Source organism: Melanaphis sacchari, unplaced genomic scaffold (assembly GCF_002803265.2).
Source record: "Melanaphis sacchari strain LSU unplaced genomic scaffold, SCAv2.0 Contig77_pilon_pilon, whole genome shotgun sequence".
Lineage (NCBI taxonomy): Eukaryota > Metazoa > Arthropoda > Insecta > Hemiptera > Aphididae > Melanaphis > Melanaphis sacchari.
In genome coordinates this window covers 2,955,787-2,971,085 of record NW_020271547.1, presented here as the reverse complement: position 1 = coordinate 2,971,085, position 15,299 = coordinate 2,955,787, and the positions used below count along the sequence as shown (strand labels likewise).

The window sequence follows — 15,299 nt, the reverse complement described above, 5'->3', positions numbered from 1 at the left end:
ATATGAATGCTCAAAAATAATTTACGTATATTTCAAAATAATAAAAATGGACTAATAAAAATTAAGTAAAAAGTCATCGAAAAAACTTCCTAGATAAATAACTGATATTTCTTAAGAATTCCCGTATTAATAATATATTTAAATTAATTCCGTTTAAAATTTGACAAACACATATTATACGCACAAAAACTATACCATAAATTACCAGCTGTAAGTAACTAAAATGTAATGTGGGAAGAAAAATTCACTAATTTTATGAGGAAAATAATCATAAAGTTTTAGTAGTATAAATAAGTATTTAATTTTAATTTGTAAAGGAAATATTACACTTAATGTATGAACTGTGATTTTTACCTGTAATGGTCCATGTGAAAACTTATAAATACACCTCAACAAACAAATTACAATGTTGGTTGTTACTATCATCATTGTTAAATTTACTACAGCTCATCAAACATCCAAATGAATTTAATTACTGAAAGTCTGACAACTCTGACTGATTCAATTTATGCACTATACCATGTTAAAAACTAAAAATATAATATTAAATACCTAGTCGTTATAAACATTAACATACTATACTTTAAATAGCAAATTTAAATTTAACAGAATTAACATAGTTACTTGAAATGATTTCTAATTATTTTGTATTTTCATTTTTGTCCTGGTTATAAATTCCAAAAAATTACAATAACTACTGCAAAGTCAAATTTAAAATCAATAAAATTAATTATTGCATAAAGATTTTTTTTTTCAATGGTATTCAAAGTTTTTAATAATACATATTTTTAAAAACCAAAGGTTAGGTTAATCACAATAACACATTAATATCAAATTGAACAAATATATAACATATATTTTAACGTAAACTTTAAATTTTAAAAATTATATGTAATATGTACACAATTCGCTATTTAATTTGGTAAATATTTAGTAAGTAAAAAATCATTGCAACATTTTGATGGCTTACAACTATTTAAATTTCTTCATAATTAATACTTCACAACTTGTGTTGTTTTCTTAAATGTGATTACTCGGAATCTGGACGCCGGTGCCCTACATTCAAAAGAAACATAGTATAATAGTATACCAAAGTCAATAGAAATTCATAATTATCAGTAAATAGGTATATAATTTGTATTCAGTAAAGTTTGAGGTACATAAATCAAATTGTCATCAACACTAAACCATTATCAAATTATAAACGCACTGTGTGTGTATCAATTTTTCTTTGAACAGGTCTATTTGGGACAATTTTAACCATTATTGCACCATTCGATGAGGTCAATTAAATACAATACTATACAATATGATAAGAAAAAAAATGATAACATTTTATTACATAATACAATAAAAATTTTGTAAAATCAGTACAAAAAATTACAAATAAATCAGTAAACGTAAAAAATCTTTTATTGCGTCAGTGGACGGTTAACGAATAAGTATTTTTTTTGTGAGTGTATTCACCCATATGATTGATGGAAGACACTGGGAAAGGGAATAATTAAATAATAGAGAGCTACAAAGGGTGGAAATCAGTAAATCACAATCATGTTTATACATAGGGTACTTAGATATAAATATAAATAATTATAATAATAATAATATAACTCACAATTAACTATTAAGTAACTGTTTTACATACATGATTTATAATAAAATTGTATTTAAATAATACTTTGGTGCAAACTCTTCAGAAAATTTACTAGTCATCAATTATTTGAATCCATGTTCTGTAACAAATAATATTATCGGCACATAAATAAACACATATATTTTAAGTTTAATTACATAAATAAATCACAATAACTCAATCACACATAATTTTTTTCAATTATTATGATTTGGAAAGTCATTAAGAGGGACTATCTTACTAATACTACCGACTTATATTTAAAAATACTTAGCGTGACAAATTTTAATAGCGCAAAGGAATAAGCTTACTATTTTACGTTTGACATTTTTTATCTTGCGCACATTAGTAAGGAAGTACGAATAAAAATCAACGCATATAGTATTCAAAATTTAAATTATGAGAACAACAGTAATGACTAAGTTTTTGTTAAAAAAAAAAAATATTAATGATAGATCGGGACACCAAGCTCAACATGTAGGTAAGTATGTCTCCCGGATCCGAGTTCAAATTTTATCGAAATAAAAACGTAACAACTCACTTTCTGCTGCTGTAGGAGCGTAGTGTTCCTTACGCCCTGGCTAGCCAAAAACGTGGTAACCGAATCGTCGCTGTCACCGTCTCCGCCGTCATCGTCGTCATCGTCACTGCTCGACCGGAACTCATCGTCGTCGTCGTCCAAATCGCCGGTCATAGCAGCCTGTAGGTCGTCGATACGCTGCAGCGCTAGAGCCAGATCGGACTTGACGGTGCTCACTTCAGACTCTGCCTGTTCGGCTCGCTTTTCTAATGCCCGTTTGCGATTCACATCTGCCGATTCCCGAGAATCCCTTTCAGCCATCGACTCCCGGGCCTCCCTCAATGACCGCTGCATTTTGCGCACCGCCTCCTGTGCAGCGTTCTCCTTGCATTGGGCTGTCTCGCGTTCGGTCTCCAACCGATCCACGGTTTCCTTTAGCCGGGCTATCTGCACCTCTAGCCGGGTTCGGGTGGTCAGCTCTAGTTGCAGCTTAGACTCGAGCTCGGTGACCCGGAGCTGCAGCCGCTTCAAGTTCAACGAGCCGGCCGGGTCGCCGTGTGTCTCCATGTTGTCCAATCGGAAGGTCAGCTCGGCTAGCCTCTCCTGTAAGTTGGCACGGTCCGTGTCCAACTCAGCGATACGGCTCGCCTGTTCTTGTTGCACGGTCTGCTCGGCGCTCAGCTGTTGTACCGTACCTCGGTACTTCTTCAGCACCTCGGCCAGCTCCTCTTCGTTCTCGTCCAACTGGCTCTGTAGGTGATTCTTGTCTCGCGCCAAGCCAGCTGCACGCTCTTCGGCCGTACGTTTAGCCGCCAGCGCTTCGTCCAACGAAGCTGTCACCTCAGCCAAATCAGTTTCGGCTAGGGTCCGGGCCTTGAGTGCCGAGTCCCTAGCGCTCTCCGCGTCCTCCAGCTGGTTCCTCAACTGCCGCATAGCTATGCGGTTCGCTTGACTGTCACTGCGTTGTTCTTGTACCGTCTGTGCATCCCTAAGCAACGCTTTGAGTTTCTTTATATCCCGCCGAAGTCGAGCAATCGATTCCTGGTCGTTCATGCTCCGACATCGCTCCCTGTCCTCAGAATCGACTAGGCGCCTCTCTAGGTCATGACGTTCTCGGATTAGGGCCGTTCTCTCTTCGTGCTCGTTTTCGATCTCACATTCCAACGCTTTGATCTTCTTTGCCGCCGAACACCGAGTTTCTTCGTTCTCTTGTTCGCGTTGAGCCAACTCTCGTCGATGTTCCTTCCGTTCTTGTTCGAGTCCCATCTCCAGGCGAGTTTTTACTTGCTCCAGTAACTGTACCTGGCCAGCTAGATCGTCTAGTTCTTCTTCTTGGTCTTTGAGCTTACTCTCCAGTTGATGTTTTGAACGCTTGAGTGCTGCGACTTCTTCCTCTGTGTTACCGCTAAACGTCAACTCCTGTAACTCACGATTCAAACCGACGACTTTCTGTTCTTTAAGCTCCAACTCTAATTTGACACTCTAAAATCGAAAAAAATAAATATAGGTACTTATAGATTTGATTTTTTAGTGAATTCCAGAGAAAACTTACACTCAAAGTTTGCTCCATTGAAAATTTATCCGACATGGCCATGTCTTTTTCTCTTGTTATTTTTTCCCTTTGAGCTTTTTCCTTCTTCAACTCCTCTTGTAATGAATGTAATTCTGTGTCGAATCTATAATAGTTATTCATATCAATTGTACAATATTACTAAATAAATGTCACCCGACTAAATTTAATTACACAAAATTATTTGTACCGATAATCCAATAAGAATTTAACTAATTAATACACTTTTTTATGAATAAATCATTCGTGTAGAACACTAGTGATAGTAGTACAATTAGCATTGAAATATGAATGTAACAGATTTACATTATTATATAGTAAACCATAGATAACATATAACGTCCAATTGTATTACTTTAAATCTGTATTCATGAGAAAATATTTTTTAAACTTACTTTTTCTGTTTCTTTTCCAGTAAATTATTTCTCGAATTACTTTCTTCTAACATAAGTTTAAGATCGTTTGATTCAGAATTTAGCTTATTAACTTTTCGTTTCCATTGAGCAACAATTTGACGTTGTTCTTCTACGTCTTCATAAACACCAGCCAACTTAAAAATTATCATTATTATTATTAATTTTAGTATAATACACACATAATATATTTACGTATATATTGACTTGGAAAAAAAATAGATCAAATATATTAATACTCACTTTCTTTTCAAGCTGTTTTTTCATGGCCAATAGTTGCTCCATGTCATCATTATGCTGTTGTTGTAATCGCTTTTTAGCGTACTCCAACTCTCGACAAACGCGCTCATATCTCCGTCTATAATATTGATCACCCTTATCGCTATTCGCTACAGCACTATCGTCATCACTCATGGTTCCGGCTACAGATGATGACGATGACATCAACGAAGGATCAGTGGACCTCATGCACAGCAACTGCATTTCTAATTGTTCATTAGTTTCAGCCATTCGGGTCTTAACAGCCTGTGTCTCCAGTAACTCTTTTTCCAAGCGTTGTCTTTCGGTCGATTCTAACTGTAACCGCTCAGAAACCATAGTTACTGTGGAATGCTCTTCGGCTAAGTCAGCAGTTGTTTCCGCCAACTAGAAACAGAACGCAAAAGTACATTTTAGTTACAAGTAACTTACTGACAACTGAAATGGTAGCCATAAACCTTATTCTCGTGGAGAAGTTCAAGAAGTTTAGCATTAAATTCTGATCTATGTTCAGTGGTGGAGTGACAAGACCGATATGATAACGGTGATACAGAACGCGAAACCGATCGCGACGGCGTTACACCGTATCGTCTTCTCATTAAAGCCGGTGTGAACATTGTTGTTACGGGAATGTATGGGAACGTAAAATGAGCAATGTTTGGGGAAGTGTCGGTCAGTTGAATGAAACAAGAATTTGTCTATTGTTGTTATACACAGTCTCGTCTTAAAATATCGGTCGCATAAAAATAGACCGGCCCCGGGAGAGGATACTAAATGCGTTTGGCCAGAGACCAATAAAATTACTAAACGGCAAATACTCTAATGCAAAAAATACACGACCGGAAAGTTTGAAGAATTTACTACTTACTCTCTGTTCGAGTCTATCGTTATCCATTTTCAACTGCGATCGTTCCTGTTCCAACTTGTCCACTTTATTCCTTAATTGTTCCAGTTCATCCTAGAACACACAACAAATTTTAATAAAATACAATAACTTACCAACAAAAAATCTAATTTTTAGTATACGGTACTTACAGATTTCTGTTTAAGTTCATATTCGGTTCGGTGGACGTTGAGCAAAGGCGTGATTCTAACCAACAGTCGCCACCATGGCCAATCTCTAACGACCATGAATTTTTTAACATTTCGCTGTATGCACCGTACAGCGATATCGTTTACTTTTCGTTTAGCGTAGTCTTTTCGAGCAAGGTATCCACGACAGCGAGCTTGTAACTGAGTAAAGATGTCCGATAATTTTTCGTCACGTTGTGATTCAAGAGTTTGTAAGACATTAGCACGGAAAAATATCTGATGAAAACAAATAAATAAAGAAAAGTTACACGTATGTTACACATATTGTACTTCAAACGCGCATACATAAGTATGCATATGTACAAAATAATATTAGTTATTTCATAGTCAACTACGCGATAATTTGTTTGTCATTTATTATTTTAAACTTGTATCAAATAGTATTTGTGATATTTTTGTTGAACAACAATTCTTTAATCTTATAAAACAACGACGTTCAAACAGTAATAAATAATTATGTGACACACAGTATACATTCAGAAAAATTAGATAAATAAATAACTATGCAAAATCTAACATTCTACAAATGTAAATCATTAAATACATAAGAACTAAAAAAAAAAAAATTAATCTGATTAAAAAATTCCTAGTAAAACAAACTATAATTAATGTAGTATCGTGAGTAATATATGTAAATTTATACTTATATATATATATATATACTCGTATAAGTTAAAAAATGTTTTATCACTAAGTATTTTTTTTATTTAATATCAACTTATATATATATATATATATATATGATAAAACATTTTTTAGCTCTAAAATTATTTTTTAACACGTTTATACACTGTACTCGTAAGACGAATAGTGATACAAAATAAGATTTTCAATTTAATTTTTAATATTTAACAAGTAATTCTTATTTAAAATAAATAATTACGTTATGTACCTACATCAAACATCAAAATATGACCAAATCGTACCGTTATAGTAAAAAAAAAACAGAGATTCAATTTTAATAAATAAGACCTAATAGGTACCTACCTACATATAACATATAAGTAATATCATTTTATTGATTTGTTCAAGTATTACGTAAATAAATAAACTTACTTTACAATCAAATAATTTAAGAGAAATAAAACAAATATGTTGTACATGTGTATAGTTTTATCTAGACCCGAAATTAAATAAGTACCTAATATTTTTTTTAATGCTTGAAAAAATATAAGAAATGTATTGGTTTTCAAGTATGTATTTTTTATTTTATTTAACCCCGTCTAATCTTTATAAATTTATTGAAAATATGGTAGTAATGGTCATTTATAAATAATAAGTGTTTGTTAAAGGTAAAAAAATAATTACTGATTAAAAAAAAAAAAGAATAAAATTGATTTTGAAGGAATAAATTTTCAAAATTGTTCTTAGATTTAAAATTTTTACCAATTACTTATTTGAGATAACTTTTAAAAATTATTTTTAAACTTAACTTTTAGAATCCTGGAAATTTTATATTTTTTTCTGCTTTATGATTATATCAATGAATCGAAATATTATTTAAAAAACCTATAATTTAAATTGAAAATTAACCATACATTATTCAAACTAAAACTTGACTTTTGAAGATTACCATGTTAATTTATTTATTATAATTTTTTTACATATCGATGAAATTTAATATTTTTACAAATACATTTTTTTTTGTTTAATAAATAATTTAAGTTTAATCTTTCAGGCCTGATTATTTAAATGTTTGAGAATAATTTTTTTAACTATAAGAATTCAAAATAATATTTTGAATAATTGAAATTTTTTACATTCACATTTGATTAGCTGAGAAATTTTTAGTTGTACGTTTAATTATATTATTTGAAATATCTTCAAATTGCATTTTTATGTTAACTTAAAGTATTAAAACTTGACATTCTAATATAGATTATTTCCTACAATTACACTTAACAAATATTTAAAATATATTATTGTTATTATGATTCATTAACAATTTTTATGAGTAACCTAACCACTTTAAATAGGTAGTCTCATAGGTACTCTTATAAACTCATAAATGCAATAAAAAACTATGCACAGTTTTTCTACTTCGATGATTTATCGTTGCATTCAAATGTAATAACTAATATTTAATAACACACTACAATCATGAACCGAGGTGAGCGAAGTGGACCAAGTATCTATTCAAAATCAGGTCTTTGCATATCCTGTCCGACTTTTTTAAAATATATATATCATAAGGTATATAACTAAAATGCAATAAATAATATGATATTGATATTTATCATACCAATAGTGAAGCATAAAAATATGAATTTATACAAGTAACGACGTATAAGAAATATTGATCCAGTAATAATAATTTAAAACAACAGTGATTAAATATTGTTAACGACATAATAATAGCATTTTTAATATTAATTTTAAATTGATGGAGTATATTATTTTATATCTATAAAAACTACAACTATCATTTTATGCAAAAGAATTTCTAGAACAATAAGCCAGAAATATAAATTCTTCATTTCTTTAAATTGTGTTTTATTAGTTACAAAAATGTTTGAATCTATCGTTTATAATAACAGATTTACTGCATTCTGTATACCATATAGACGGCATATGTTATATTCGCCTTGCTACCCATTCTAAACAGTTAACTCATCAAACTTAATTGATCAACGTTAAGAAATTATGTGCAACTATTAAACACATTAAACATTTACACGTATATAACAGCATTGAATATTTTAACTTCTATGTGGTATTTGATATAACTGGTGAGAGGTCTTATGTTCTTCTCTGAATTTATGACCTAACACGTATATACGAGTAGTTATATTTTTTATAACTAGAGCTCATCTTTGGCTCTAGTCGTACCTATATCCAATAACATCATACAATATAATCGATGTCAATAACAGAGTATTATTATAAACTCATTATTTTCTACTCGGCGTCGTAAAAAATCAAAATAGATTTTGAAATAAAAACTATTGGGAGCAAATGGAATAATATATTACGCTCTCTTTTCAATGGAAATAATAATATACACGTTTAAAAATTGGCTATTAAAATTACAAATATTTTGATAAATTAATAATATTTCCTACTGAATATTTTTATGGAAATGATTTTAAACGGTGCCGAGTACTGGTGTACGCAGTTTATTTATCAGGCTTAGAATAATTGCATTTTAAACATATTAAATATTTTGTTATTTCAATAACCGTACTATATATATATATATGTGTGTGTGTGTGTGTGTGTGTGTGTGTGTTATTTCGATAATCTATTAGTTCGCTCGAAAGGTAAACGATATAACGCGAATGTGTGACGGATGTGTATTATGTACACAGAGTGTACCAACCTACGTTAATATTAATTACGACTTCGACCGTTACAAAGGACTCTTATGTTGAATGTAACAATAAGTGTTTCTATGTTATTTGTGATAAAATATAAATATTTAATGTAGTAATAAAAAATTATTAAAATTACAACGATAACAGAATAAGTGGTAATAGTAATAATAAATAAACTTGACTTGACTTTAATTGTTTTACGTATAAATATTAAATACCTATCAAAAGAGTAAGTCAGACTTAAAAACAAAACACTCACAATCAGATGTTTTATATTTTTCTAATTCGTTTGTTTGACTTTATAAAACGTCTTTTGTCTAATGGCGAAAATCTAAGTTCCAATTTCAATTTTTGACCAATAAATAAATAAATAAATATATAATTCAATTGAATACGTGTGCGACGCATTATAAGATAAGTAAGAATAAATAATACCTATCACATTTATTTGAAATCGTTGAAAATCGCTATTAGTTTTAATGTACGTTCCTTCATCGACAGAAAATTATATAATATTATATCAGCGATTCGAATCGTTATGAAAGATTCCCTAGGTAAACCTACCCAATCAAAAATCGATCAACCGTAAGAGTTTTTATTGTAAGAATGCTTTTTCCCGCATTACCGAATGCTCTCAACCTAAACGTCTATACGAAATTTGCATTGCAGTCGGACAACCGTCTAGCACAATTATTTGCATTCAGTCTTATAACACACATGTGAGCCCCGTTATATGCACTTTGTTTACTATATATGATTATTGAATTTATCCTATATATTGTAAAATATGTGTTTTTTACGGTACGAGCTGTGAATAAATTATTAACGACGGCCGCCTCTTCTGTATTATAGTGAACGTCTTTTAACCAGACTAACAAACCAGTTTGTATTTTTTATTTTGTCCAGATTAATCCCGCCGAAGCGGTATAACGGGAAATAGCACATTTGTTCTGGCACGCGAATCGATAAAAAACAACGGACACCAATACCAATCTACACGCGTACAGAATAATATAAGTTTACATTTCCATCAACATTTTTTGCCTATTTTTTTTGAAACGATATAACATATAAAAAGAGCAAATATTATCATTTAAATGACTCAAAAAAATAAAGCATCGTTTAGAAATCCATCTCGTGCAAGAAAAATTGCGTATAGTGAGTATGTGTGCAATAACACGAAGATGGTGATGTGGTGGTGCAAATTTCGATGAGCATAAGGCTTCATATAGACTGTTGTAATATTTTTTTGAGGGCACATTACTTTACATGTGTAATAATTTAACTAAAATAAAAACAGGATTATGTATCTTACAACAACAAAAAAGACTGCTCTCAAAAACTAGTTTTCGGAATGAGTGTACAATGTGCGTTGGTACCGTTGAAAAGCTGATATTAAAAATTATAGAGTATTATAATAATACGTTTTCTAGACGATAAACAAGATATTATAATATATTATACACTTAAACGTGAGTACGTAGGGGTACCTCGTGCGCATCACACATAAACTCGCTTTTAAAAAGTTCTCGGTATTTTATGTGTAAAGACATGTAATTAATGGTATATATTATTAGCAGAAAGCGAATGTTCACCAAATTTAAACACTATAAGGTTCAAGAAAAAAATTCTATTCGTATTATAATTGTATTGATTGTAGGCATCACGCCAACTAGCGAAATCTTTTTTTGTACTTCATACGCACAAATAGCATTAAGAAGATGCCACCACACCCGCTATTTAAGGAGTTTAACATAAGCAATTTTAAGGATAATTAAATTTTGAACTTTAAAAATGTTGAAAACTGGTCGTTTTTTCGTGAACTTATACCAATAAGTGTAGAGAGAGAAAAATAATACTTCTAGAAGTCGAATTTTAATTTTAAAAATATTCGATTTTTGTCTCAGTTTTATATAGAAAATTTATTCGGTACTGTTATGTTAAAATACTAATTCAAAATATCTTTTTAATAGTCCTATAACGATATTATTGTTAGTTGTAGCGAAATAACGCGATTATATATAGAAAAATAGTTTACCGTGAAAATGAACCATTTAAGTTATACAGTCATATTTATAAACGATAAGGAAGACAATACAAAATATATTACGCTACGTTGCGAAAAAATCTTATTTATTTTTTTGTTAATTATACGTTCTTCAAAATTACGACACAGAAAATATTGTTTTCTGTATCATGAAAAAATTTTGATTTCCCAATTGCCACTGGAACCCATAGAGTGGTTATTTTCCGGGTAAAACACAACGATTTTCATTTCAAAGGCAATTTATAATATAGAGGTATGTAGCGCGCTCTTAAGCATTTATTACGCTCAGTTCTTTCGTCCCGCGTTCACGTCACTGGTCACGAAATTCTGCGTAAAAATATAACATTCATACAACGCGACAAAACTGGCACTGAGTTCCAACCTTTTCGCCGTCAACATAATCGCAGCAGTCCTCAACGGTCTCCACACTGTTCGGTTCAGTGGACGAACACTCGGGTATCGGCGACAGGTATCCTCCCGCCATGGCGGCGACTGCCTTCGGTCCGTCATTTCCTCCTCCGAAATGACGGCGAAAGATCGCCTCGTGCACGTCTTCGTCGTCGTCTTGGTCCAGCTTTGCACGCGTCAAAGCGGGACAAGAGGTCGTCGAAGCGAACGTCACCAACCGTTCGAGTCGGTCTTCCGGTGCCGTCGGGGGGACGTCGTCGTCGTCGTCTTCGTCTCCTTCGCAACAGCCGTCGGACGACGCCGACGACGAAGCGGCGGACAAAGGCTGCACCGTCGCGTCAAAACCGCGGTCGTGTGGTGGTACTGGTGCGCCAAACACCCACGAGTAGGGTACTGTCGCGGCGGCAGCCGATGATATCGTCTCCTCAACCGACTCGTACCCCGAACTGAGCGGCGAGCCGGGTTTTTCGTCCGGTTTGTCGTCCGACTTGTCGACCGACAGCCGTCCGCCACAACAGACCGATTTCTCCGAGTCGGAACTGCTACCGCAATCGGAAGACATTGCACTATCTCCCGCACCGGCACCGGCACCGCCGCCGTCCGGAAGTCGGTCCGAAAAAGACACGGTGACCGCCGCCCGGTAGTCCCCAGACAGGCCGTCGCGACGGCGGTGCAATTCGCTCAACAGTTTCTCCTGTCGCCTCTTGATCTCGTACTTGACGACGGGTGGCGGCACCGGGGGCAACGGCGGTGGTTGGGGCTTGGCCGCCGCCAAACCGCGGTCAGTCGCGCGCAAGGGTTTGGGTATCCGCGTGGTGCGCGGCGGCGGCACCGGCGGCGGTTGCGATTGAAACTTTTCGGTGATCTTCGACACCGTCCCTTTGACCACGATCGGGACGGCGGCGCAATTAGAAGAACCCGCGGTGGACGCGGCGAACGGCGAACACGACGGCGACGGCGTGGACGTCGACCGCGAACGGCCGAGCAGCGCTTTTTTCGTCTCGCGCACCCGCGAACCGCCTCGGCCGCCGACGGCCACGCGATCGGGCGGCATGAGCACGTACGCGAGCAGCAACGGGACGACGCGAACGAGCGACGACGGCCACTGCGTCAACAGTACCGGCACCACGAACAGCGACGAACAACAAAAACACAACCACCACCACCGCTGAAACTGACGTGACGACACTACCGGCATATGAAGAACGCTGGCCGACAACCGCGACACATCACAACAACGGAAACAACGTCGACGACGACCACAACAACAACAGCGGTAATGTCATATACGTGACATATCGGGCGAATTCGACACGAGCATCGACAATCACACATCCAGCGCGTCCGGACCAATCGACATAACTGTCCATGTGTCCGGCGGCCGCGCGGCCAATGTCTTTCTCGCAGGACGTCCGCCGCTGCCGCTGCCGCCGCCGCCGCCGCCGCCACCGATGCCGTTTCGGTCCATTCACGGGCGCTCGTCGTGTACGTACACACGTCGAAAACTGGTTTCGCGCCCGAACGACGACCTTCATACGCGTCGTGCGAGATAATGACCGATGAGTGCGTATAATAATAATAATAATAATAATAGAAGACTATAATTCATATATATATATATATATGGTTTTATACAGGGTGATTTACCAAAACTATGCTCATACCCTTTCGTTAAAGAATCTAATTTTTGGAATTTTAAAGTATACATTAAAATCTATATTCTCAAGTTATTGAGTGTCATATAGAAATGCAAACTTGAGTTTTTTTCAAACGAGAACTTATATTTATAAGTATGTTATAACTTTGAATAACTGAAAAACCATTCGTCTAAATTTTGAATAAAGTAAATCAAAGTTTTCAAAACAAATATCCACTAAAAGTTTATAGTGAAAAAAGCAAGTTGCAGTTCTCGTTTAAAAATACAAATTTTGTATTGCCACAAATCACTTAAGATAATATTATTATTAAATAGTACAAAAATTCTCAAAAATTTAAAAATATAGTCTTTAGGTATATTTAAAAGATCCTAAAATCAGAATTTGAATAAACTCATTTTTAAATAAAAAAATAGAGGAGAGTGTGTTTGGGGAACCAGTACCACCCTGTGTAAATATATATAGTATAATTGCAGGTACCGCGACGATCGTATTATACACAACAATCGTCGTGCCAAATAAAAATAATAACGCATGGTATAAAAATCGTGACATTCCTGTAGCGGTTACATAGATACTTGATAATACATATATGTGTATGTGTAAGTATGTGTGTCTACGCTTAAATGCGCCATTTATTTATTACACATGTTAAATTGTCGATGGAACATCCCCCCGATGTTATGAGCTTATAAATGGGAAAGGAGGAATAAACACGCCTTGAGCCGCGAAACAAGTTATTTTGACGACCTAAGTGTACACGTGCGTCGTGCACAAAAACATATTTTAAAGAGGTGTGTGAATACAGTTGGAAAGTCGAATATTGTCGAAGAATGCGCGTTTTGTTTTTCGTATATCTAGTACGCGACCCGAAAGTAGGTACTCAGACCGTATATAGGCATTATATTTCGTGATGGCCTGTATACTTATATATATATATATATATAAATACAACAAGATAAAGATCATTAAAGCTCTTCGCGGTCGAAATTGACACTATACGATAGCACACACGATTTCCTTCTGACCTAATACTGTACGCAGAAGCTTATGGCCGTTTAACGTTTAACCGAAATGTTAATTTAAATATAATTAATATATATATATATATATATATATATATCATATTAAACAATAGCTTCTTTTCATAAATAAACGAAATACGTTATAGATGCAATGTAGCATTATACAAACAAGCTAGGAAAGCTCACTCTACGTGCATGTTAAATTTCCGGTTTCAAAAAGTATACTGCACAACACAAAATAATTAATTATAACTCTACATGGAATTTAAAAAGATAATAATATTTATCAATTGTAACCATTTACTTGTAACTAACCAACGGACGGACACGACGGGGATACAAGATGTTTCAAACTTTTTTTTAGGAACTTAAAAGACTAAAACTACCCAGTTCTTGGTAACATAAGTTATAAATCAAACTCTAATAATATTTAACTAACTATATCTTAATAAATTTAGCCTATGATAAGTATATGTAAACATTTTAATATTATTATACTATTATATACTATTAAATTATAGTACATGAGTAAATAATATGAACACGCGTACCCACGATGACAAATAAAAAGATCAACAATATAGTAGTTGCAGATACAAATAATATTTTCTTATTAGGTGCATTTTAATATAGAAGGGATGGATAAACAATTTATTAGAGTACGTTTGTTCAAAAGCACAATATTTGTATAAGGATATAAGCATGTACATGGCTAAGGCAAGGAAAGTAGCTACCTCCCTGCAAGGTTTTCAGACCCCAAGATTTTTCATCAAAGTATTTAATATTTCCCATAATATACACTACGTAAACAAAATACTATAATATCATTATTTTAATAATAAGACAACTTCAGCAATGGTTACCGGTTTATTATGTTACAACAACAGCTTCACAACAGTGACAAATATATACCGTAACACCTCAAACCACTCAAACACTCGAATAAGATAATAAAAATATAAGAAAATTTTTATAATTATATTTCTTTATTTTTAGAAAGGACATATTGAAAACTTGAAAACTATTGTGATATTCTAACGTTAAAACCTATAATTATTTAAGTCAATAAATGTCTAATATGGTTTAATATAACTACATCTATAATTGTATGTGAGGATTAATTTTAAAGATCATTGTATTACCTCAATGACATAAGTTGGGAAAAAATTTAGGAAAGATCTGACCCATGGAGCCTTAAGCTACTATTTTATTATGCCTCTTTGGATAAGAAGACCAGCGTACCTGCGCACGCTTATTTTATAAATACAAATGCAGTATAGGTACTGTAGTTAAAAAAAATAAAAATTGAAAATGATTAGAAATTACAATTATTTGAAATATACAAACGTGCAGTATATTATGTA

The 15,299-nt window shown here is 33.8% G+C and overlaps 1 protein-coding gene across 4 annotated transcripts in view; it reads right to left on the bottom strand.

Moving 5' to 3' along the window:
- Positions 1 to 878: 878 nt before the first annotated feature.
- Positions 879 to 15,299, bottom strand: part of LOC112601346 (unconventional myosin-XVIIIa-like) — a 56,427-nt gene continuing 42,006 nt past the window's right edge. Inside the window, exons 1-9 of one of the 4 annotated variants that reach the window (XM_025348923.1) lie at positions 11,230 to 12,623; positions 5,430 to 5,702; positions 5,263 to 5,352; positions 4,380 to 4,781; positions 4,119 to 4,273; positions 3,706 to 3,829; positions 2,175 to 3,635; positions 1,646 to 1,733; positions 881 to 1,056 (exon numbers count right to left, since the gene is read on the bottom strand). In XM_025348923.1, coding sequence (XP_025204708.1) covers positions 1,713 to 1,733; positions 2,175 to 3,635; positions 3,706 to 3,829; positions 4,119 to 4,273; positions 4,380 to 4,781; positions 5,263 to 5,352; positions 5,430 to 5,702; positions 11,230 to 12,453 — 3,750 coding nt within the window. In that variant the 5' untranslated portion in view covers positions 12,454 to 12,623 and the 3' untranslated portion in view covers positions 881 to 1,056; positions 1,646 to 1,712. Of the gene's footprint in view, positions 1,057 to 1,615; positions 1,734 to 2,174; positions 3,636 to 3,705; positions 3,830 to 4,118; positions 4,274 to 4,379; positions 4,782 to 4,852; positions 5,068 to 5,262; positions 5,353 to 5,429; positions 5,703 to 11,229; positions 12,624 to 15,299 lie in introns of those variants that run through there. The other 3 variants (XM_025348921.1, XM_025348920.1, XM_025348924.1) reach the window with 3 other exon arrangements.